Consider the following 24635-nt stretch of genomic DNA (forward strand, 5'->3'; position numbering starts at 1 on the left):
CTGGGGTCTGTTAAACTGTTTTATTGATGCCTTTTCACCCTTTTCATATCACTTATTACTTTCTAGATTTCCCACAGCCCACCTCAGTCAACTCTTTTCCAAACTAATCTGCCCTTCTTGTATTTAACCTTCTCTTATGCAGCAGTTGATCATTATCTTTTTTTGCTACTCTTTTTTTACACTGTTAAACCCACTTTGAGCTAGGGTGACAAGAACTGCACAGCTTAAGAAGCTGATGTACTGCAGATTTAAAACAACACTTTTTAAATTTACAATTCTTCTCTATTTTGCTTGCTTTTCTGAGTGCAGCTCTTAAAAAAAACAGACTGAGTAATTATTAGACACCATGAAATGAATAGTAAATTAGAATTTTCCAATCATGACCAAACACTAATCCCCTCCCCCTCACAACTGCTCAGGAATACTTGATAAAGACGTCACAGCACAAAGAACAGACAAAAGCAAATCTGGACCTTTCAGATTGGAAAACTCAATTTCAGAGAAGCCAGACAGAGCTGTCTGCTGCTGCACACGTTAACTGCAATAGCTAACAGTAAGGACAGGAATAGGGAGGGCTATTAAAACCATGGAATTACAATGCATGTTGCAAAGTAGTTACACTTACTAGCAACTTCTGAAGGAAACTCTGTATATCATAAGGTTACACCTGTAGCAAAGTCTATGGTGCAGTCTTGTCTGTAAAGCTGGGGGAACTAAGCACAGTCTGTTCATCCTCCCTCAACGTACCTTTCCAGCACTGGCTTCCCTGAAGAAGCAATACTCCAAGCAGGTAGTGTTATTTTGTCTCTGACTTCTCCTGCCTCACAGCAAGTAAGACGAGGGAAAGACCATCACTGCTAAATCTTTTTCTTCCCATAGCACAAGAGGAAGGATAAGGAAAACCCCCATAGCACACCACATCAACAACTGCCACTCACCATCTGACGCTTTCTTGTTGCTGAGATCTCTCTCCAGTTTGGAAACAGGAGTAGAAGAGAGGCGCCTTGGAGAAGCCCCTCGGTGTGGTGGCGTTAAAGGATTTTTAAAGACATCATCTTGCCCAGTTCTTTTGATGTGCTTTTCACCTCTTGGACTGCTCAGAGGGGAGTGCTGGGAGCTGGGATTGTCCTCCAGGAGTTCATGCTGGGTAGTCAAGGGAGGTCTACTAACAGCACGCTGCAAAAGCAGAGGGGACTGTGCCTTTCTTGGTGTCCTGCTTGCAGGTGCACCCTGCCCCACTCTCCGCTGGTAGTTCCTGTACGCTGCTTCCAAATACCCTGCCTCCTCCTCCAGCTCCTTCACTCGAGCCCAGGTTTGTGCCACAGACTCCAGCTCAGAATCCAGGGAAGCGCTGTGTGGCTGTAACTGCTGGAGGTAGTAGCCAGCCCTGGGCACAGCGTTTACCTTCACCACGTCAGTCATCGCCTGACTCTTCAGGTACGCGCCGTCCAGATAGATGTCATGAGGGACAACTCTGTCCCCAGCGAAGTCGAGGACAGAGCGGTCGACGAGCGAGGGCTTTGGGTTCCGGTACACTTCGTTCTCCAGGGCTGAATGATAGCAAGAGAAAGTGAGGGACAGCAAAGAGTGAGGGGTAAGTGACAGTGAAGAGTGAGGGAGGGAGGTCCACAATGAACCAGAAACTGTATAACACAGCATTTAAATTCCAATTTGATCCAATTTATTTCAACGTGGAATTGGCTGAAATTTTGATAATTTGATTGATTTAAATGAATTTTTGATATAGTTGCATAGCTGCAAATTATCACTGATGCTATATATATTTTTATTACACAACCTTTCAATGCAAAACTACCTTAAGTATGCACTCTGCAATGTTATTTCTTAAAATTATGTTTAAATAAATAAAAATGAAAATGTTGCCATTTTGGACACATTATATCCAATCAGGCTGCTAAAGGGTGAGGGACACAGGGCAGGCCCCAAGGCTTAACAGCTTCCTTCTATTTGGAGATAAACAACATAGCACATGGATAATGGTGCTGCTTTGTAGCTTTTTAAAAGCAGGCACTTCTCCAAAATTGTCAGCTAAATTGAATGTTTTGGGGCTGTCTGCTTCCTGGATTGCACTTGTACTTTCAGGAAGCCCAAAAGAGCAATCTATACAGCTGTTACCTTTCCCAACCACACGTCAACCTTAGGTTTATTCTACATAAACGGTTCTTCAATGACATCCTTAACTCTGATGCAAACTAGAAGCCCATGCAGTCCATTTAACTGAAAGATATGTTTGCTATTTTGACACTAACAAGTTTCCAAATAGTTGTACCATAATGAAAACATACACATTTGTCTAGTGAAGAATATAAAGTTTTGCATACATTGTACTGTGATGCAGCTCCTGCTGTATGTAATGCATAAGCACTGCAGAATTCAGTTTCATAATTTCAGATTAAATACACATCCCAAAATTTGTATTTATCACACTTGATATTAACAATTCCTCAGATTGGCATCTTTAGACCTTCAGAATATCTCCATGCTGAGGAAAACCAGACAACAAAAACATTTAAGTTCTTCAGGGAAGAATTACATCCCTCCTATATGTTTTTCCAAAAGAAATCTGCAATCTGTTTTGGAAAAGGGGCTTTTAAATAGGTTTTGATCTTAAACTTGAAATCTGCTCACTGGTGGCATATTAGTTCTATGCAGCTCTATCCACCTTTTTTAAGCTCCTGGAAATTCTTTCACTGGTTAGGTAAGTGAACTTCACAAAGGCCTGCTCTGGTGTAAGATACAAACCTGCCTGTGTTTGGTTCACCTGCAGTTTCAGTTCTTCAACCTGCACATTCAACTTCCTGACAGTAGCTTCGGAGTCCAACAGTTGGGTCTTTAACTGGGCACAACGCTCAACCTACAGGAGATCGAAAGAAAACCAAAATCCAACATAATCCAGACAAAACCAGTAATCTCAACTAGCTGAGTATTTCTTTCTCAGTGTTCTTCAGACCAGTCAAGCCATATACACATAGTATCCTACAAAGTCACTGCTAACAACTTAATGACTAGGAAAGATTTACTTTGGTTATGTTGGGGTGGGGGGAGGGTGCTGCTTTCTTTTCTTAAGCAGAGTGCAAACAATCCCCATAACTACACACCAAAGGGCCTGCACAGGTACACAGGTCAACGTGAACAAGGTGACGGGGAAAAGGACGGACTCAAATTCTTTATAAAGACTAATTTACCTCACTTTGTAGCTGCTTTTCCAACATCTGCCTATGACTTTCAAATTCATCCTGAGCCAGCTTCCTAGAATGTTCCACTCTCCTCAGCTCCACCTGGCAGGCCAGGTGCTCCGCTGAGGGCTGGGACAGCTCTGTCCAGGAAGAGAAATATCAGACACTCAGCCACAGAATAACAAGTATGCACTTTTCTGCTTGATACCCCTTCAAAATGTAAAACTGATTTGCTCTTAGGAACATAAGAAAGCTTTGTTTAAAGAAAGTACTTCAGGATTTTTTTCTTCCATTTACAAAAGATCAAAATTTTTGTTGGCATAGTCATTTAAGAGCTAGGCCCAGACTGGCCTGTTCTATAAGAAAAATGTATATCCCTACTTTATGTAACTGGGCAGACATCTCTACTCTTCTGTAATATTCTGCACCTTAAAAATACTTGGTGTTTTGTAACTACAGTCAGGCAAGCACCTAACATTAGAAGAACATTGCATTCCTATTTTTATTAACCATATGGATGCTATGGTTAGAAATAGGGCACTGCTCTTTTCCAAGGGTGAAAGGGACATTCTTTGTATTATTACAACTACCATGTAATGCAGGATTTCTACTACATAGACACATGAAAGAAAATGAACTTAGAATGGCAAGGATTGTTTCGTTTTGCACAAACCTTAGTGGGGGTTTCATACAAACTACTAGTAAACACACTACAAAGAATGCATTTCAATGAAAGTTGATTTCTAACCAAATACTTGTAGGGAAGAGTAAAGGTGAGTATTATGAAATCATTCACACTGACTGTCTCGAAGATGCTGGTTCTCACTGCGAGTCTCATCCAACTGTTGCCTAAGTAGTTTATTCTGCACTTGGAGCTCCAATTTCTCCTCCTTTAGCAAAGGATAGTCTGACACCTCTTTCAGTTTTTCTGTCAACAGCTGATTCTGTTTATTTACCAAGAGAACCTCGGCCTTCACCGACTCCAAATCCAGCTGCAGATGAAGAACCATTCAGAAGTTTATGAACTGCTGTACTACTGAATAATTATTTTTATTTCACTTTTTTTAAAAAAACTGTACCTCAAATACACTAATTGGAATACAGGTTCTTTAAATTCATGACTGCAATTACCTCAAGCTCTTTCGTGCGTGATAGAGCTTGCTTGAGTTCCTCCTTTTTTGAATTAACAGCGATGGCTTCTTCATGCAAAAGCATAGCTTTCTCTGCAGGGAGGATTACAGATACTGAATTAAAGTTAGTAGAGTATTACAGTTAAAAAACTGTATCAGCAAAAACCAGGTTAAGCTGTTAAACCCAACATTCGATTTACAGAATCACAAGGTTGGAAAAGACCTTTGAGATCAAGTCCAACCGTACCTGTCCTCTAAAAAAACATACTCCTGAGCACCTCACCTACCCATCTTTTATATACATCCAGGGATGGTGACTCAACCACCTCCCTGAGCAGCCTGTTCCAATGCCCAACAACCCTTTTGGTGAAGAACTTTTTCCTAATGTCTAATTTTTTCCCAATGATTTAATTCAAGACATAAAAATGACCAGATGTCATAAACAAAATCATACTGTGCATATTTATACATATGTATACATCTGCTCCTGTAGAATGAAGCAACTCAAGTTCATATGCATGATATACCATTTCTTTCACACGTCCCTAGCTTACAATTCTAAATAAGCTATCTGTCCCAGCTCCCTTCCTTAGGTTCCAGTTAAACACCTTGTGCACAAATGCAGAGCAACAATTCAAGGGTATTGCACCAGACTGTCCCAGGGTTCAGTTAGAATGAGTTAACAGGACTTCAGATGGGAAACTGGAAAAGCAGGATGCTCTGCAGCCTCCGTGCAGAGCAGCAGCGCGTGGCTCCCACTGCGCTCAGAACAAGGGGCTGCTGACCTGTCACTGGATCCTGCTCTCTCTTTTCAAAAACTGTTTTGATAGATCTTCTGTCCCTTATATCACTGTTACTGAACACCTCGACTGCTTAGCAACAACAGTGTTTTGATACCTGTCAGTCAAGGCTCTAGAGATAAACAGCTACGTTTAATCTCAGGAAGATGGTTACCTTTATTTTTTTTCTCCTCTTCAGTAACTTTAGTGGCTCTGGCTATGTATTCTTCTCTCAATTCAAGCTGGTATCTAGAAGTAAACAGAACTATGTATTCCCAAAGTATGAGTGTGCATACACACAAGCATGCATTTGTGTAAATTCCAGTCTTTCCCAGACTAAACTATAATCACACAATTATTTATTGACAAAAAATAGTTACTGCAGAGCCACTGAGAGAGTCAGGAAGGGCCCTGCCATTCATCTCATTCAGCCACCTGCTCAAAAGGCAAAACCGCTGCCAAGGCCGGGGCAGGCCAGCTGTGGCTCTTCCTAGCCAAGTCCTGAAAACCTCAAAGGACCTGCATTCCACCACCTCCCTGGACAGACTGTGCCAATGCTGCACAGCTCTCCCAGTAATTTATGTTTTATTTCCCCACATCCAAGCTGAATCTTCCAAGCCACAATTTATGGCCCCTGCCATACGAACTCAGGGGTTGCATCTGATGTGATTGTCTTGACAGACTAGGCCCTCTCCAGGGCTTTCTTGAATTGGGAAGCCCAAACCTGGGCACAGTGTTCCTAGCACAGCCTTCAACAGTACCTGAAAGGGATAGATTCCCTTAGCCTGTTAGCCATGCTGCTACTTACATCACCAGTCGTGCTGTTTGCCTTATTTGCCAGTGTCCTGCTGGCTCATAGTCAACCTGGCAGCTCCTCAGTCAATCCCTTTTCCCTATTTATGCTGCTTCATTGGGATATTCTGCCACGAGCACAGACCTTTGCAGTTCTCCTTGTTAAAATTCCTAAGATTTATGTTGGCACACTCTGTCTGTCTGAACCAAAACTCTCCCCTTTCTTGCAGAAGCCATTCCCCTTAATTAAGCCTCATGCTCAAAATGGTTGAGGATGCCCTGTGTCAACATCCAGATCATGCAAGGTGGTGTTGGGACAGTATGGGACCAGTAGTACTCCCAAGGGCTCTCTACAGCCCACAGCCCAGCAGTCATTCATTCATCATTACCACCCAATTTTACTGGAATTTATAGGAGCTGAGAAAGCTCAGCATTTTGCATGACTGGGACAGACATCATGAGTGCTTTCAAATATTGCCCTACCCATCCTCCTGCATTTTTGCAAGTGGTCCAGATCACTCAGAGCCTTCTCTCAACTGCAGCATTTAATGTTTACCATAGGGAAAAAAATATTTTAGCAAGCATCATTATTTCCACACAATAAATAGCAGCTCTTTGATATTTTCATTAAGAATGTTGGACAACAGGACATGGATTTTATCTTTCTGAGCATTTGTGTGTGTCTAAAATATTTTGTATGTAGATAAAATAAGCTAAACAGCAGTTCATCCTTAAAATAATTTGCTTCTCCTCATGAACCAAAAGCCCTGTGCAAGCATTATTTGTAGCTAGCTGTTATGTAGTAGGTAAAATAAGATACCAAGTAGGTCAATTAGCTGCATTTCACTGTTCTCTGATAAAACCCTCAAGTCTACTCAGTTTCAGCTGCGGCACCATTCTTATCAAAACCTGTTCTTCACATCTTTCCTCTGTAATTTAAATAAAGACACACTAACACAGATAACATTTATTGTTCACTGGCTTGCAATAAAAAGCACTGATACACCAGTGATTTGATGTAACTGCCTAAGTGGGAGACCAGCTCATGCCACTGAATGCATGAGTAATAACATGCCCAGAGCACTTGCCTGCACTGAAGCATCAAGTGACCCTTCAAGTGACCAGGACACTCCCAAAAAGTACAGCAGCAAAGTTAGAGATGTACCTACTGCAACACCTCAAAAACAGTCACAGATGATGTCTTATGCTTTGAAAGATACTGAAAGCATTTCTAAGCAAATTCTTTGAAACCATGCTCAGAGGAAGATCTGTATCAGAGAACCCTTCTCCAAATCTGGGGAGGGATTAAGGGAAGAGCCAGTCTATCTGTACAATGGGCTAGTGTGCCTCTCACCTCTCAAGAAACCTGTAATATCTCTTTCATGTTAATTTCCCCTCCATGCCTTTTCTGCATTCATAAAATGGTCAGTTCTTTTAACTGTGGTTAAGGGAAGCCACTAACATTGCTTCAAATTGCTTCTCTTGTCTAAACATACAACTAATTTCACTAATTTCCTATCTCCTTCCCAGATAACAACACAAAATTGAAACTACAATGATAATACAACCTATAATCAAAAGAGAATTATTCTCTATAGCAAGCTTTTTCTGAGCCTGATAGAACATTTTGTCTTACTAGCAAAAAGATAAGCAAAACCATAAAGAATTCAAGCCGACCACAACAAAAAACACCAGTGCACATTTTCAAAGTCCTTGCATTGTTGCACTTCTCCAAAAGAAATCCTACAGAATTTATTACTCTGTTTTCATAGGAAGTAGCATGCACCCTATTATAGACAAAAGAAAAGATTACTTTAAGAGTTCAGTCTTAAGCTTTTGGTCATACGTCTCCTCTACGTTCTTCACAGCAACTTCCCGCCGCCGAAGTGCATCATCAATAGCTTTATTTTTCTCTTCCTGAAGTTTCTGAGTGCTGAAACATCCATAAAAACACAGGCAATGACCAGTTAGGAAGCCAAAACTTTAGTTGTTGGTTTGGGTTTTTTGCAATAACATTTAGAGTCATCAAAGGGTAATGTGCTCACTTGGAACACTGCAGCAATTTAAAACTGTCAACAGAATCTGTCACTGTAATTAATCAAGAACAAGGAGATGTGACACAAATTAAACTGCCCTATTTAAAATCCAGTATCAATCAATTATGCAGCTATCCTGGCTTAACCCTAGCTCAGTTTCCCACACCACAAAGGCTTCAGAGGAAATAGTGCTGAGTGTGCTATTCTATCAGCACCCTCTGCTGGGTTGTTAAAAAATCCCAAGTTTTTGTTAGTGGGATACTAATTTTGCTATTAGAAAAAAAAATTACAAACTAGTAGTACTGACACTTAGTAGTACTGAAACCTGGCAAAAAATGTTTTAATTATTTCTTAATTTAACCAAAGAAAACAGATCTTACTAAGGACAAGTAAAAAAACCCCAAACCTAAGAAAAAAGCCCAACACAAACCAACCCCCCCAAAAAACAGTATTTAAGTAGTAAAATATCATGCGTGTGCCTCATGAGTGCTACGGTTACATACTGCATGATGGTTGGGGTTTATTTGGGTTTTTAAAATGTAAGCACTTCAAAGCAAATATCTCATTCCTTCCCTCCAAAGTGATGCTGCATTGTTTGGTTGGATGAGGCAGAATAGGAAAAAACCCCACCAAAACATCTTTTTTTCATGGAGTATCCCTGCTACTAGAGACAATACACAATACTGCTCTAAATGCTAGCCACAACTTCAGGCATATATAATCTATTTCAACATCAGAGGGGCAGCAACACCACAAAGCTTGCTTTGCAGGCAAAGGCTGACAGCACCATTTAGCACTGCCTATGCTCTTCAGCAACTTACACTTCAAATGCCTCAATTCTTTGCTTCAGTTCCACCTCTCTGCTCCTTATGGCTTCAATGTCTTTCAGGAGACTTTGTCTCTGAGCATACACTTCCTTGGCTTCTATCTGTATCACAAAACATTAGCTGTAGTTTTATGTCACTCTTTATATAGGTATTCACTGTTTAACACATTCGAACTTTCCAGGATCTTCCTTAGGGATTGGTCTTAACTGAATAAATATTATTTATATAGTCATGATTTGAAATAACACCCAGAACTGATTCCAGTTATCTTTTTATTCCCATTCTCCTTTCACCCTGAGCAAAAATATTTTAGATGGAGTCACTGCTGACTACTTGCAACCACTTTTCTTTCAAGAAATAGCACTGATTAAAACTTATGTAAAAGGAAAAATTGTTTTAAAACTTGCTGAATGTGCAAACATTTTTCTTTTTTAATCAACAATCCTTGAAAAAAAACAAATGACAAAACCCTCTGGTAAAATATAATTTAAAACTGAAACTGAGTAAACCAGCAGTTTTTCAGTTGTTGAGGCTCAACGTACAGAAAAATACATATATACATATATACATATATATATATATATATATATATGTATAGACCTATACAGTTGCTTTGTTAACCAATACCACATGCTCAGGGGTGGGGGCTGGGGTGCTGGCAAAACAAAATCAAAACAAAACAACCCACACCACACCAGAGCAAAAGTGAGGTTAGCACTTGTGGGCAACTCTTGTATGGGCAAGAAGGTCTATTGCAGATGTCTGGGGTGGGGGTGGGGTGGTGTGGCTAGGCAAACAGGCAACAAAACAGCCTGCAAACTGGTCTTCTAAAAACTGAGAAGTAACAGAGATTGGGAGAAGCAATTTCGAACTACATACAAAGTATTCAGTGCTGCAGTAACAGTTACTGTTCTGGCAAAACACAGAGTTAACAGCCCAAAGGAATTCTTTGAACACAAAGTTAAAGAAACCAGTTGCTAGCTTCCAGTAATACCACTGACTATTAACAATATTCAATATATAATGGCATACAGAAATGGCATATCCATATCATACAGACTACATATTCTATTTAGTTTAGAGTCCTTTTAAGCAACTAAAAGAATTAATACTGTAACTAAAAGCTGTGTTCAATGTTCTGTTAAAAAAAAAGTGATCTGAATTCAGGAAAGTTATCAAAACAGACTTAAAAATATTTATTATATTTAAATGCTTCAATCCCAGGTTGCAGTATTGTAAATTTTCCAGCCAGCTCTAAATACTTATACATACTCATTCGAGCAGGTGATGGATGTGTTCCTCTATTTATGAGAACAAAAGCAAATTCAGTTTTCACTAATAAGCCAAGTAAGATCTGAAGTTAAATTTCCCAGAAATAAAAGAACAGTTTAATGAACTCACTGCATCATTTTTCTACTAGGCTAAGAAAAAAAATATCTGGAACTTTACCTCTTGTTGCTTCTGAAGCCTCTCAATGGCATTCTTCTCACGAGAAATCAAGGCTTCAGATTTTGCTTGATGTGTCCTCTCCAACTCATGACGCAGCTCAGCGATTTCTTTCTGGGTCTGCACTTTCTCCTCCATTTTAATCTTGGCTATTTCAACTTCTTTAAAATGTTCCAGCTTTTTTACATAAAAGGAGAAAAAGAGGGTTAAGTAGGACCATCTTTGATCGACAAAACCAATCCATCCTCAGACAACTCTAAACTTCCCTTGGAAATTATTGTTAGGAAATGGTAATTCAATGAAAGTAAGTTACTGTGATAAAAGTGTCTTAGCAGCACATACTAACTGCACCTCTAACATAGTTTTCATGCATTGCTTTTGTGTCCCAGAGCAGATCTTACATGAAGCTAGTGGCTTTAGACAAGAGCAAAACAGAGACGTATGAAAAAACCCACACTGAAGGAGAGATACTCTGCTTGCAATTATGAAACAACCACACTCTTGAATTCCTCCTCTAACAGTGTCTTTATTCTTGCCTCTTTCCCAAATAATCCCTTTTGACTGGTGCTACAAGAAGAGGCAGAAGCAGGTTCATCATGAATCCTTCAGGAACAACAGAAAGTCACCTGGACACAAAATAATTGCTGAACACATGAAAAAAAAGCAGAACGTGTCACCCCACATAAAGTGGGTTACAGAGACCGAAGACCCGACTCACAGACGTCTTGGCACAACTGAAAAACAATAAAAAATGCATACAAACAGGAATGTATGTGCCTTGCAACCTCACAGAAGAATTGTGGGGAACATGCCTCCATACAAGGTGTGAAGGGCAATGTATGCAAGAGGAGTATAAAAAACTGTAATAAAAAATTTGCAAGAAAATGGAAAGCAAGCATGCAAGAAAAAAGTGATTAAAAAAATGAGCAGAAGTATAAAAAGGGGATGATAGAAAAATGTGAGACTGGAGAAAATCAGGAGGTTAAAGAGAAGGGGAAAAGCCCAGTAGGAATGTCCAACCAAGGGATTCAGTCTGTGGGCATAAATTTTGTGAGAAGTTAAAGAACTGATGAGACAATACAGTATCACTTGTAGGTACACAAGCTGGATTAGAAATGCCTTACAGCAATTCACATCACATTATTAAGGAATTCATGTAAAGTTAATTGAGTTTAGAAGTGATTTATGTTTCATTAAGATTCAAATCTCCTTTGCTGCGACTGCTTTGCTTAAACCGAGACACACTTAACAATGCACAAATTAACATGGTTTACACACTGAAGAGGCAGTGCCTGCTGGGGAATGAAGCCTAAACAAAAATTGAAGGTAGAATATGCTTTTAGTTTTAATTGCCCATCCTACTCATCCAGCCGAATATGACAAATATATGACTAAAACCATTTCCTCAACATATATAGAGGTGAGTGCCTTTAGAAGCGTGCCCAAGAATACCAACCCACTATCAGATTATCATTTTTATATCCAAATAACTGTTGATCTTGACAGAACTTTAGGGGGGGGGGGGGAAATTTAAATGAACTGCAGTATATTGTCTCTGCTTCACTGTTCAGCCACAAGGATTAGCAACAGATTATGTGGCCACAAAAATAATCTAATTTTATTACCAAGATAAAGGAAGTCTCTAAAAGAGCTGCCTTCAATTATAGGAAGGGAGAAAAAAAACCTCAAACCAGAAATAATTCATAATATTGTCTGTTATGATCTCTGTGTTTCTGTCTAATGTTTTGAAATACTATGCAAATTCTAATCCACTATTAAAAATTAACTATCTGTCAAGCTGCACAGCAGCAATTCACACTTCTTAGTTGCTTTGCACTCTATTGAAATTCAAGTTTCAAAAAATCAACTGGGAAGGAAAATGAATAGTGTGACTAAGCACAGTAAACATTTCTCCGTTTAAAAAAATTAACCAAAGAGCAAATAAATTACTAAATTAAGACAATCAAAATAAGAAAAATGTTGTGTTACAAACTAACATCAGTATAAAAGGTTTAATAGTCTGTGCATATTTAACAATAAAGGGGAATGGAAAACACACACATGCTCTATCATCAAATTAACAACCGATACTGGATTAACTATGACTCCTGTGTTTGTTATAACTCACTATTAGATCTTTTATTTCAATTTACCTTTAGAAGTTTGTAACATGTAAAGTCAAAATTAAGAAATGCCTCCCCCAAATTCAATGGCCAGAGTTATACCTTTTGATGCATTTCTGCTTGAAGCTGCTTCTCTATTTCTTTTCTATATTCATGGAGTTTTACTTCCAAAGATTCGTATTTCTGATGCTGGGGATAACAGTCTGCAAACTGTTCATCAATCAGCTGAAGCTTCTCAGCTGTAAAAAGAGCAACATATCCATCGTGATTTACAAACAGTCAGCAGAGTTATCCTGCCAAAGACTGGAGGAACCTGGCTCTCTGTAGGAATTCTCTTAATTTTCCTAAGGAGCATCATTACAGAACGACCTGTGCAGCACAAAAATGCCACTTACCAGCTTTATGCCACACAACATAGACCTAGGAGGAGGCATTTAGCTGTTGAGACACTATTTGTGTGTCATTCATCCTCCTTCCAATGGATGGACAAGAATTTTCCTTTGCATGCAACTTTTAAGATTTGTGTATTACTCCCAGCACACTGCAATTCAAGAGCTCCCAGTTTATGCCCAGCTTTCACAGAAACACCACCACAGAAAGAGAAATGAGGCACACATTTACAATTATGTTTCCCAGGATATATTTCAGCACATAAAATTTACAGTCCACCTAAGACATTATAGCTCTCTGCTAAATGCCTACGGAAACATCTGAGTGATTAGAAAACCCCCAAACAAATGCACAATGAGAATTTTGCCTCGAAGAAAGCTTAGAAAACCAATGCACTAGTGATACGTTTATGACCTTTACCCATTATTACTTTAGGCTGCATTTGAGTAAATGATGAATGAATACCCTTCATACAACTCCTAAATCTGTACCACTTCCCAACAGGAAAACACCTGGGGAGACTTACCGAGAGATTCTCTGTAAGGCGGCACCGGGGTTGTCTGAGTTTCCCTTTCCTGAGTTTCCTTGCTTAGGTGATGCTCTGTAAGTCCCATTAAAGTCTGCATAAGAAAGCCTGCCAAGAGCCAAAGTCAGCCTGAAAAGCTTCCAGAGAGCATTGTTACATCTGATTACAGATATCTTCCCATTGCTCAAGTCATTTATTATCTACGGGAATGTTAACACTTAATCCACACCAAAGAGGAGTTGGATAATCCTAAAATATAATATTAATCATCCTGGTTTCAAAATCTGACTGAATCCATATTACTCCATACCAACATGCACTCAAGGAATTTAAATTTCTGTTATTTGCATCTTAATAAAAATGAAGCTGACACACTGTATCCTTGTCTGCATCATGTGTAAAACATCATGTACCTTTGTTTTCCTTCCGATCTCCTGAAGTCTGTAAGAAATAAAAGATGTTTTAGGCACTCTTAGCTCACTGCAACTGTCATTTTAAGCTTATTTTCAAAATCAAAGTAACTTTACCAGTGATTTGTAAAGACTGGACTTTGGATTGATCCTCATGAATTGAAGAAGATCTTGCATAGTCCACAGCTTTGGGGGGGGGGTGAAAAAAAAGGTAAGTTGGAAAAGGTAAACTAATATAAAATAATTTGAAATACCTAGCAGGCATTATTTTACAGCTGTATAAAGTTTTCCATTTGAGAAATATCTACTCATTGCATTGTAAAACCATTGCCATAAGCCTATTGTTCTAGTACTACATTTACTTATGCCCACTACCTAAGACATATAGCAGCCAGCATGAAGTTTCATGGTCAACTGAGGCTGTGAAAAGAGAGTTTTGTCTCCTCCTCAGCTTGGATACATGCTCTTGCTACTTTCCTTGCCTCTTTTCTTCATTTACCAAAAATTCAGACGAGCTTACTAACCCAAATGACTAACTGCATCAAAAACTTAACTTTCAGTTATAAACAGCTTCACCCCATCACGTACTCGTAGAGGAGAAACAAAGAGAGGGCAAGGATTGCCTTTTTCAGCCACTGCTTGTAGCTGGAATAGCTTAAACAGACCATGAACCACACTTTCAGGCAACTGAATGGCCAGACAAGATCCTGGCTTTAATCAGGATCAATTCCCCAAGTGCTCTGCCACACAGCCTCACAAACAGTCATGCCAGACTGTGGTCATGGGTGAAGTGACTGTGAGGTGAAGGGGCTTGTGCTATGTCTTTCCAGAACAGCATCATTAGCTTCTTGACATTTTAAAGCATTTGTGTAAATGGTCCTGAATGATTAAATCTCTTATGGAGATGACCAGAAGCTGTGCTTGTGTCCATATTACATTGCCACTAAAGAGGATTTTCTGTTGGAATGTGGTGACTCCAGAAAGCAAAGCTCCTAGAAGCCTTAGAAGAGGTAAACTGCTGAACTTACCTTCTTCTTCTCCAACCCACTTTCTGGGAAGAAAACAGAAAGCGAATACTCGTAGCCACATCTCTCTAGATGATCTGCCACCAAACTGTTGGAAGCTGTGATCAGCAGGGAACTGTCATCACTTGGAACAGCCTGGGGCTGAAGTTCTCCACTTAAAATTGGGTGCATCAGTTCATGGATTAGCTGGTTTCGTAGCTGTGTCTGATACAGAAAAGACATTACATTCTCAATTTACACGTTACTGAGAGGTTTTAGTTTTCAAAATTCATGAGAAGTCTCATTTTACTTGTGCATGTTCTATTCTAAGCTATATAACAGAAATGTTCTATTACAAGCTATATAATTTTGGCAAACTTTAAAGGAGTGCTTGGGACACCATGCCTTTCTTCAAAACACTCTTAATAGTGGCAACAGTGATCTTTGACGTTCTCCCAAGATGTGTCAAACTGTAAAGAAGTATTGTTCTCAGTCATGCATCAAATGCACGACTAAGGAAGTACTGTTCTCAGTCAAGAACTCATAAATTCCACTCCAGTACTCCAAGCTTCACTTTCAGAATTTGCTTTCCCATTCTCCTTCTCTCTGGCTTAAATGAAGCCTCCATTGCAGGTGTACTTGGAAAGCTCACAAGTCCTCTCCCAATTCTCATATCAAGAAGCCAGCAACGCCATCATAAAAGCAGATGGGAAAACAAAACAGGAAATTCAATGTCTTTAATATAAATTTCTTTGTAGCAAGAGGGTACTTAAACTCTGTTTTTTTATTATTTCTTTGCATTCTAAGTATTACAACAGAGAAAAAAATGCTGAAATCAGAACATCTCCCTCCTGTAAAAGGAAGAAATCATAATTTTCATGATGTAATTTTTTTATAGTGCACTAAAAGATCATGATACAAACAGTGTTTAAACCTTTCAACAGCAGGTATGCCACAGTGGCAAAGTATATTAAAGAAGCAGCATGATACCAAAACTGAGATGAAATACCAAAACTTAAAAGTTAGATCATCAGTCTGATAATTTTAGCACAGCTCTCTACAGAAATTAAATTGACAGCAGAAACAAAAACTCCTGAAAAAATTGTTTTCCTTATTAATTTCTGAACTTGAGCCCTTTAAACTGACTTTGACAGAGATGCTGTCTCAAAAACAACCAAGACCAGCAACCTCTTGCACATCTGATAAAGTGCAGGTGGGAAGCACGGGGGTAAATCCCTGACCCTACAATGGGCAAGGCAGGCCAAAATCAGTTCTTCTATGTTGCCTGATGAGCATACCTGCAGCCCCAGATTTGCTCTGCCTCATACCAACAGATGCAGCCAGGTAAGACCAAGAGGTAGTAAACAGACTCTGTAACCTAAAAGATGTTTTCCAACCCTGTATTAATTCCCTTATTCCCATTTTTCTCAAACACAGAAATCTTCAAAGAGCAGATATAGGCCTTTGACATTCCTGAAAAACGCTCTGAGCCTCATCCACAATGAAAGGCACCTCTGTTTAGGAAGACTTCCATGCCTGACAAAAAAATAAAGCCAAACAAAAGCAAACCCCCCCAAAAAAAGCTGGCTACGAGTTAGGCTGTGGCAAAGCGGCACGGCGAGCCACGGGTAGCACCTGCTGGCGACAAAGCACACCTTCAGTGTGTCCAGCACACCTCGGCTCTTAAAAGTCTGATAGAGCCTTTTCCGGAGTTCATCCTGCGACAGTGTCTCCCTTGCAACCGAAGCCATTCTGCCCTATAACAGCGGGAGAGGGGGGGAAAGAAAGGCATTACCGACTCCCAGCTCGATACACGGCCAGCGCCCGAGCTGCCCCCCACCTCCCCCTCACGCAGGCCCAGGCTCTGCCGGGGCAGCCGCCCCCCGCCCACCGGCAGGGCGGCAGGTCCCGGCCCCAGGCGCAGCGCCTCGACCCCTCGGTTCCTGCCTGAGCAGCGGCGGGCGCTCCCCGCCCACCGGCGGCTCAGGCAGCCGGGCTCCGGCAGCGGGTCCGAGGCACGGCCGCTGCAGGGCGCCGGCTCCGGCGCGGCTCCCGGCGGCGGCTGAGGCGTCACGGCGGCGCCGGATGCTGGGCGGACAGAGCCGAGCGCTTCCGGGCGGCCGTTCGCAACCGTTGGAGAGATCGCGTCGCAGGGTAGGCGCCAGGCCCGGGCGGGCCCCTGCGGGGGTAGACCCGCTCCCCCTCCTCCTTCTGCCTCCCGCTCTACTCCCGCCGTCCTGCGGGCAGCCCCTTGTGTCCGGCCCTTCCCCTGTCAGTGCTCGGGGAGCCGCCGGGCGGGCCGTCGGGCTCTGGGGCGCGGCGGGGTGCTTCCCTCCCGCCGGGTAGCTCTGGCGTCCCCGGCGATGGGGCCGGGCCGTGGGAGCCTGTGGGACTGCCCCACGCCCGCTGTCGAGGAAGGACCCCGCCTGCCATCGGCCACCCTTTCCCTTTCCACCGCCCCTTTGTAGGCCCCCGGGGAGAGACAGGCGGGGGGATGCTGTGGAGGCTGATGCTCTGCCTTGCTGCCTGGGACCCTTGGTGGCCAAGTCCCTGGGAGGGTTGTCGCGCCGTAGGTCGTCAGGCAGCTGTAGAGCAAGAGTTTTTTAGGTTGTCGTAGCTATATTCACTTCCAAGAGGTGTTCCACTTTCTAAGGAATCTTTGGCCCTTTTTAATTAGGAATGTGCACACCCAAGGAAGTGTTTATCTCTCTTTCATCTGAGGTAAATTTGGAGTATGTTCACTGATGTTAAGAGGCACTTTCAGATGGATGAAGAGCTACTCATCAGTAAAGCATGGCTCTCTATATATCCACATATATATATTTATTATTATTTTTTTCGCTAAGGAGGACTATATTGAAGAATGTCTGGAAGTTTCTACTTTGTGATAGTTGGTCATCATGATAACCCTATATTTGAAATGGAATTTCTGCCTCCCGGAAAAGTAGAATCCAAGGTGTGTTGTTTTGTTTTTTTCCCCCTGTGATACTCTTACAATGTAATTATGGTGCATTTTCTTTAATAATGTTACAGCATATAAGAAACACTGCCAGTATGTTGTTAAAAGCATTACCAGCATCCACCGTTTTCTGGGTCTTTTTACAGAAACTTTGTCATAGTGAGTAGAACTCTGGAGTTCTTAAGTCTTTTTAAATTTTCTTTGCCAGATCATACTAGTTCTTCATAAAACCTATTTTCTTTAACAATTTGATGCTGTATGGTGAAGAATATATGCACACATTATGCTTTGATCATTGTTTTTAGGTGTGTAGAGGTTTTATAATAACTGGTTATTATTATTTAAAGCTATTTACTGTCATTCTCTATTCTAAGCTGTCTGTATACAATAATAAGGTGAAGTAAGAAACATAAATATGAAAGTTCTGTTCAATCCTTTATTTTTATGCTATTAAAAAAATCTTAATTTTTAATCATCTTCAGTACTTGATTTTAAGTAAGAAAGGTATAAAGTTTGTGTTGATAAATACGAGTTTCAAACTGTGAGAAAAAATAGACTTCAGAGTAAAAGTGCTTGGAGCTGCGAGGGTGTCCAGAAATGGAAGTGTGTGCTGTCACCAATTTGAATGGCATGGTATCATCTGTATTCTGAACTAGTGTCCTGTAGAAGATCATAAATAAAGGCTAGTTGGTCTAGACTTGGAGAGTGTGGGGATGCATGAAAGAATGGAATAATTCACATTCTGCTAATGGAAGTAACTTGGCTCAGGTAAGCTTCTTGTCTGCCTGAGGTTGAAGTGCTAAATTTTCTCCTCAGAGAGAATCTGAACTTGATGTGCACTGCAGGAGAACTAGTAGACACGTTCTGGAAACTGTCCTTCTGTTCCTAAGCTGTGCCATCTAAGAGTGAATTCAGTGCAGATGCACAGCTGCCTGAACTAAGGGGTTTGCATAATGTACTCAGTAAATCTTTTGCCCCTTAAACTTGGACCTCTCCTTAGTGTAGTTTAATAGAACTTGGAATATCTTAATGCCCTGAGACAGACTTGATTTGGGGGAAAAATTGTAGTGAGCTGAGAGGTGTGAGAGCAGCATTAATTGTATCCCCATACTATGAGAAACAGTGCAAGACGTTCTGGTCCAGTAGAAGCTGACAGTAGGGCTGAGTCTCGTGCTTCTTCTTGGCAGATGTCCCCTGGTGTTTTAGTTCATGTACAGAGTCAGTTCCCCTCTAGCTACGCAGCTCTCATTGTGTTAGGGCCAAATGCTGTGATCACTCTTATGAATACCATTTGTGTTTACTATAGGAAGAGGTCCAATTTATACCTGCAGGTGTACATTTCATACTGGTTGCAGGACCTTTGTCTGCATGAGGCTCTTAGAAAAAAAAAGAAAAACTCCAAAAGAAAAAAGCAATCCTATGTTTCTAGGCAAATAACCTGAAACCCCAAAATCTTTAGGTGATACTGTTGCCAGTATGTCTGTACATCTGTCCTCTCTCTCTGATTTTCTTATAATTTCCCCAACGTTTACACATTGTAACCTATTGTTCCATTTCTGCCAAATCTGAGAGCTGTTATGTGTAAAACTTGCTACGTTGATGTGTTTCACAAGAACACGTGACTAGAAAGCAGAGAAAAAGGCTTTTATCAGGGCCTCTGTTGTGAAATAAGTTTGCAGTGGGAGGTTATCCATTAGTAAACAAAAGAATTCATGCTTGAATTCATTCCTGAGCTAATAATACTGGTTCTGCTGCTCTCAGGGCTCCTTTTGTGATGACCTTTTTATTATGATTCTTTTTTTTTCCCCTTGAAACCCAATGTTGTGACAATATATACTAGTTTCATTTTATTACAGGAGGGCAATATGTGGCAGAAGAGTATATATAACTTTATGTAACTTGGGCACTAGTTGTTTAGCAGCTTGAGCCAATTGTTGCTTCTATTTCAGTCCTTTCACTGCATTACTAAGCCTTTGTCTTCTGGAAATACATTAGGATGATCATCGCCATCTCAACCAGTTCATTGCCCATGCTGCGCTTGACCTAGTAGACGAGAACATGTGGCTTTCTAACAACATGTACCTGAAGACTGTGGACAAGTTTAATGAATGGTTTGTTTCTGCTTTTGTCACAGCTGGACATATCCTTCCCTGTTCTCTTCCCTTATATTTGCATGGGGAAAGCCTTTTGCCAGAAAGGCACCAGTTAGATAAAATGAGTTTGGAACAGATTTCTCTGGGTGTTCGCTTCTGTTGTTTTTAGAGAGTCACCAGCTTTAGGGTGAAGTAAGTTGGGAGTCACAGCAGTTGTTTAAAACTGGGATAAAAGTGGATTATTTTTTTTTTTTCCTTTTGGTGGGGGACCTGAAGTAGCCTAATGAAACGAGCTCCAGGGGCTCACCTGGATTAGAAGAGAGAGGAATGGGAGAGGAATAGTACCAGAGGATCTGAGCAGGTTTATATGATTCTCTGTTCCCATCCCTTTGATAGTGCTAGACAGGAGAAGCAGGGATGAACATGCTTGGTGTCAATCACACCAAATGCACTTTCAAGGCTTGATTGGACAATCCTAGAAGTGTGTGTTGTGAAGCATCGGGGGGGTGGCAAAGGTGCTGAGAGTGGCATCCACATTTGGAATTGTATAGCTCTGTAAAGAATAACCTTGAATAGAATCTCAGAATGCTTTGGGTTTGAAAAGACCTCAAAGATCATCTAGTTCTGAGATGATTATTTTCAAATAGGGTGATTTTTAAGCATAAAGGTAGTGCTTTCTAAATCTCAGTGCTTCAGTTACTTCTTTAAATGCTTCCTCCTGTAGAGTCACTGCTGTTTTATGTACAGCTAAACTTTTTAAGGATCTGCAGAATTAGGTGTAGATGCTTAAGTTAAGTGTCTCTCTTCTTTATGAAAGTTAAACTTTCCTTAATTGCTTTACATATGAGATTTATCATGCTTCATGATGTGAGGCAAGAAGATGGAATCAAGAACTTCTTCAACGATGTATATGAGTTGTATATAAAGGTAAGAACCCGCTTATGCTCCCACTCTTAAGCGTGCACTGCTGCACGTGCTCAGGCATCTTCCTGCTTCATCCTGCTTTCTCCTGGGCGCCTGCATAAGCGGAGAACCACAGAATCATAGGGGTTGGAAGGGACCTCCAGAGATCATCAGGTCCCACCCCCCTGCCAAAGCAGCTCCCTAGCTCATATTGCACAGATAGGCATCCAGACGGGTCTTGAATATCTCCAGAGGAGCGCCCGTGCTGGCTGCATGAGCCTGAGTTGATAACCTGTGGCGTGGAGGCTGTGTTTTCCATTAGCAGGATGGGTTTACTAAGTGATTGCCAACTGCTGTGTTTCAGAATCTATTTTCACTTGGGTCCGGTGGCTTCGGGCGGTGTTGTGTCACCAGTGGTGACGATGGAAGCCCCGGGCTGTTGTGTGCTTGGAACAAGCAGCACGTGTTGTCCCAGCCTGGCAGTACTGCTGCTAGGTGGGTGATGGCAAGCGCAGGCTGGGATGTGCCCACCTCTGCCTCCCCAGGGGAGTCAGGTGATGCTGATTTCCACAATGGAGATTTCCTCCAGTGGTGTGATGGATTTGTTCTGAGGAGTTGGCACCAAGGGATGGCTGTGCACATGTGTGGGGAGAACGTAAGGGCCTGGAAAGCAAGTGACTGCTTAGGAGCTCTGTGTTCGTAAGTGGCACTCACTAGGCTGAAAGGTAATCTTGGTTGCCATTTGAAATACAGTTTTCCACTGCAAGACGTTGTGCTTATTGGAGTTTTTTTTCCTCTTTTCTCAGTTTGCAATGAATCCATTTTATGAACTCAATTCTCCGATTCGATCCAGTGCCTTTGAAAGGAAAGTACAGTTCCTTGGGAAGAAACACCTTTTAAGCTGAATAAACACATTTCCTGAGTGAGTGCTTTTACAGGACTTTCCTGACTCTGAGCTGTGGTTCTTCTGGTCATTTCTCTGCATGTTTGATACTCATCTTCTGAAGACTGACAGATTGGATGCAGGAGAAGCTATTTTTTTTCTCTTTTTTCCTTTTTTTTTTTTCCCAATGCAGATAAGAGCCACCAAGCTTCTCTGGCTAAAACATGTATCTTAAGTTTCCTTTCATGTGCTATGAATACCAAGTTTAAAAATGCCAGGGGCTGAATAAGTACAAAGTTGAGACAGGTGGGTGTCAATACATATGCAAAATACAAGCCTCTTCTACAGGGAGGGAGGAAATCAGATGTAAATGCAAAAGACATCTGGTCACATGATTTAACCCGAGTGAAAGGGAGCTCCTGACTGTCAGGCCTAAGTGGTTCATTTTGTTATTAGCTTTTCTACTTACGGTCCTTCACTGGAGAACTTAAGTCTGCAGACTAACCAGACTAAACTTACTCTTTGTGGTATTAGATCAGGTGTATATGTTGTAATGTATAATGTATGTATTATAAAGCCCTCAATAAAAAGAGCAGCAATCAGCAAAGCTCTGTCTTTAGTATTTCAAGAAGTTTTGAGACAAAAAAAAAAAAACCCTCAAAGTTTTAAAGCTTCAGATTTCAACTTTTCAAGAAGTTCAGCACAGTCTGTTTAGCTGCAGTGTTACATCAAAGAAATACAGGAATGAAGTAGACCGGAACAGCCATGTCTGCCCTGATTTCAGTTCTAAGTCATACGTGGAGGAAAAAAACAAACTAAGTGTACATGTTTAAACCTAAAACCACATTCTTCCATTATTTCTGCAGATGCTGTAATTTCCCTTTTGAACATGTATTTAGAACAGGATCTTTGAACCATGAAGCTGTTCAGTGAGGTTTCAGAGGAGCATTATTTGCCCTGTGTGGCTGCTGTTCCATTGTAAGACGAGGTTAGGGACCCTTTCCAAAACTTCCCATCACTCCCAAACAGTAACTTTTAAAACGGGTATTTGGCATATACAGACTCAAGGTTTTTGGTTGGTTTCACAGTCTTTTAAGTAGTCTGTTTCCTTTTGCAGCAAATCTATAAAAACTCTCTTTCTTACTTTTTTTATATGTCTGAAGTGTCATTTCCAGGCTCCAAAGGAAGCAGCGTGCTGCTCCAACAGGTACATGCTGCATCGCTTGTATAATTAAAGGGGCCGTGTGCTGTGTGGGCTTTAAATGTATCACCAGTCGTGATTTCTTTGTAATTCACACCTACTGCTAAACTGTGGCTGTAAAATACTCCATGGGAAGAAAAGATGACGATATAAAGGTTGTGTATTTAATTAAAATAAAAAGTGGAATGATGCAGTATGGGTGCCTGTTCAATACACTTGAGATAATTTTGGAGAAAACTAGATGGTCACGGTAAGGTCACCTTTACTGGTGGGGTGGCAAAGGAAGAGGGATGTACTTGTCTTTGCAGAATTACTTCATAAAAACTGCATTGTGCAACATTTTGATAATGTCATGTGATCTTACCTAAGCCAACTGGTTTCGGGTGGTTTTGGGGTTATTTTGCTATGCACCTGAAAGCAACAGAAGACACACTTGAGGTAAAGCATTCTCATTTGTGTGGCAAGGACTCATTAAGTTGTAGCTGCTACCCTGTTTTCTGCTGCCTCCCCCACAGTATGCTGGTTTGAAAAACGCTGACAGTTAAGATCCACTGATTAAATACTAAACATTAGACAATCATATCTGTAGCAGTAAGAAGAGTTTTGACAAAGATGAAGGATTAATGTAGAGTTTCCACCACTTTTAGAAACTGGGGGGTTGGGGGTGGTGGTGGTGTGTGAAAATTACATTCTTTTCTGCTGCAGACAGTAGGACGTGACATAAAATGAAAGCATGTTATCTCTAGCCTGAGCGCTGAAGGCAGGTAGCCAAACTGTGTCTGTTCTTATGCCCCCATACACCTTTCCCCTTTTCTTACAAATATGGGAATTGTAAATGGGAAATGCAGTCTCTGAGGAAATGTCATAACTCATTACAGAGTTCCTGGTGAGAAGCATCACCTCATGACAGAATTCAGGAGGACCTTGGGTAGGCAGCTGTGAGGCTGGGAGGAAGAGGCTTGTTCATGGTTTGGTTTGTGACTCTCTACAGTAAGCTGAGAGACTGCGGTCTGGAAGTGACAGGGGAAAGTTACCTTGTGATTCAACCAGAGTCACAATTCTGCTTTGGGTGTGAAAGATGCAGCTCTAGCACGCATCAGACAACAAACAGGTCTTCTGTGGATAAGGCAGAGACACGTCTGCAAGTCCATGCCCCCATCTCAGGCTTAGGGGTCAGAGTTCAAATGCAATCTCTTGTGGTGTGAGAAAGGAGCAGATGCATAATAACAGCTATGAAGGCAGCAAGGGACTGGGATTACCCCAGATGGTACAAATATGAAGCCTCAGGAAATGAGAACATGAGCACAAGCGAAGAATGCAAAACAGCCTTAATAAATCCAGGTGCAAGGTTCTGTTACTGTTTAGGTAACCTGGCATATGACTTCATGTAAAATCTGGCTGAGGAATAAAGCAACTGTTAAACCAAGCAGCTTAGTCCTGCATGCTCTGCTGGAACAGGAGCTGTTGACCAACCTAGCTGATTTCTTCTGCCCCTTCCCATTTTGCTGTCTGTTCTGTGCCTTGCTTTCACCAATCCCACCCATTTGCCATGACAACGTTTTTTGCTCCCTTACTTTAAAGGACATCTGAAATTTGGCACACATGCCTAGTATGTCCCTCTACAGCACTCTAAAAATATTGCTACCAGAACCCCCCAAAACTTGAGGTACATCACTACTTGAAATGAAGCAGCAAACTGAATTATCAGGCACAGTGCCTACCTTACCTCCACAGTGAATGAGACACACACAGCTTTCAGAAAGTACAGAAATGCCTGTTTGTTCTGAGAATTACAGTGGGGTTTTTTTGTACCTATCATGCACCCCTGCTTGTCATTGGACTTTCCTTCAGGTACTTGGAAAATCCCCCTCTGAGACCAAAGCCTGCCCTCAACATAATTCCTGCCTTATGTACTATCACATGCAAGCCCTGCTTC

General features: G+C 41.2%; 2 protein-coding genes across 3 annotated transcripts in view; one reads left to right on the forward strand and one right to left on the reverse strand.

Moving 5' to 3' along the window:
• OFD1 (OFD1 centriole and centriolar satellite protein) overlaps positions 1-16499 on the reverse strand; it is a 30438-nt gene extending 13939 nt beyond the window's left edge. For both annotated transcript variants that reach the window (XM_084279301.1, XM_084279300.1), the window contains exons 1-15: positions 16316-16499; positions 14685-14885; positions 13774-13842; positions 13660-13687; positions 13247-13354; positions 12433-12569; positions 10211-10384; positions 8756-8862; positions 7712-7831; positions 5282-5355; positions 4329-4420; positions 4000-4189; positions 3207-3337; positions 2764-2875; positions 939-1550 (exon numbers count right to left, since the gene is read on the reverse strand). In XM_084279301.1, coding sequence (XP_084135427.1) covers positions 939-1550; positions 2764-2875; positions 3207-3337; positions 4000-4189; positions 4329-4420; positions 5282-5355; positions 7712-7831; positions 8756-8862; positions 10211-10384; positions 12433-12569; positions 13247-13354; positions 13660-13687; positions 13774-13842; positions 14685-14885; positions 16316-16411 — 2251 coding nt within the window. In that variant the 5' untranslated portion in view covers positions 16412-16499. The remainder of the gene's footprint in view (positions 1-938; positions 1551-2763; positions 2876-3206; positions 3338-3999; positions 4190-4328; positions 4421-5281; positions 5356-7711; positions 7832-8755; positions 8863-10210; positions 10385-12432; positions 12570-13246; positions 13355-13659; positions 13688-13773; positions 13843-14684; positions 14886-16315) is intronic.
• A 260-nt stretch (positions 16500-16759) lies between these two features.
• TRAPPC2 (trafficking protein particle complex subunit 2) lies at positions 16760-22886 on the forward strand. The gene is made up of 5 exons (XM_084261711.1): positions 16760-16814; positions 17507-17616; positions 19615-19757; positions 20552-20639; positions 21422-22886. Exons 2-5 carry the CDS (start codon positions 17524-17526, stop codon positions 21518-21520), a joined length of 423 nt encoding a protein of 140 aa, XP_084117837.1. The 5' UTR covers positions 16760-16814; positions 17507-17523; the 3' UTR covers positions 21521-22886.
• The last annotated feature ends 1749 nt before the right edge of the window (positions 22887-24635 follow it).

This window comes from Gallinula chloropus (assembly GCF_964237585.1).
Source record: "Gallinula chloropus genome assembly, chromosome: 1".
NCBI lineage: Eukaryota > Metazoa > Chordata > Aves > Gruiformes > Rallidae > Gallinula > Gallinula chloropus.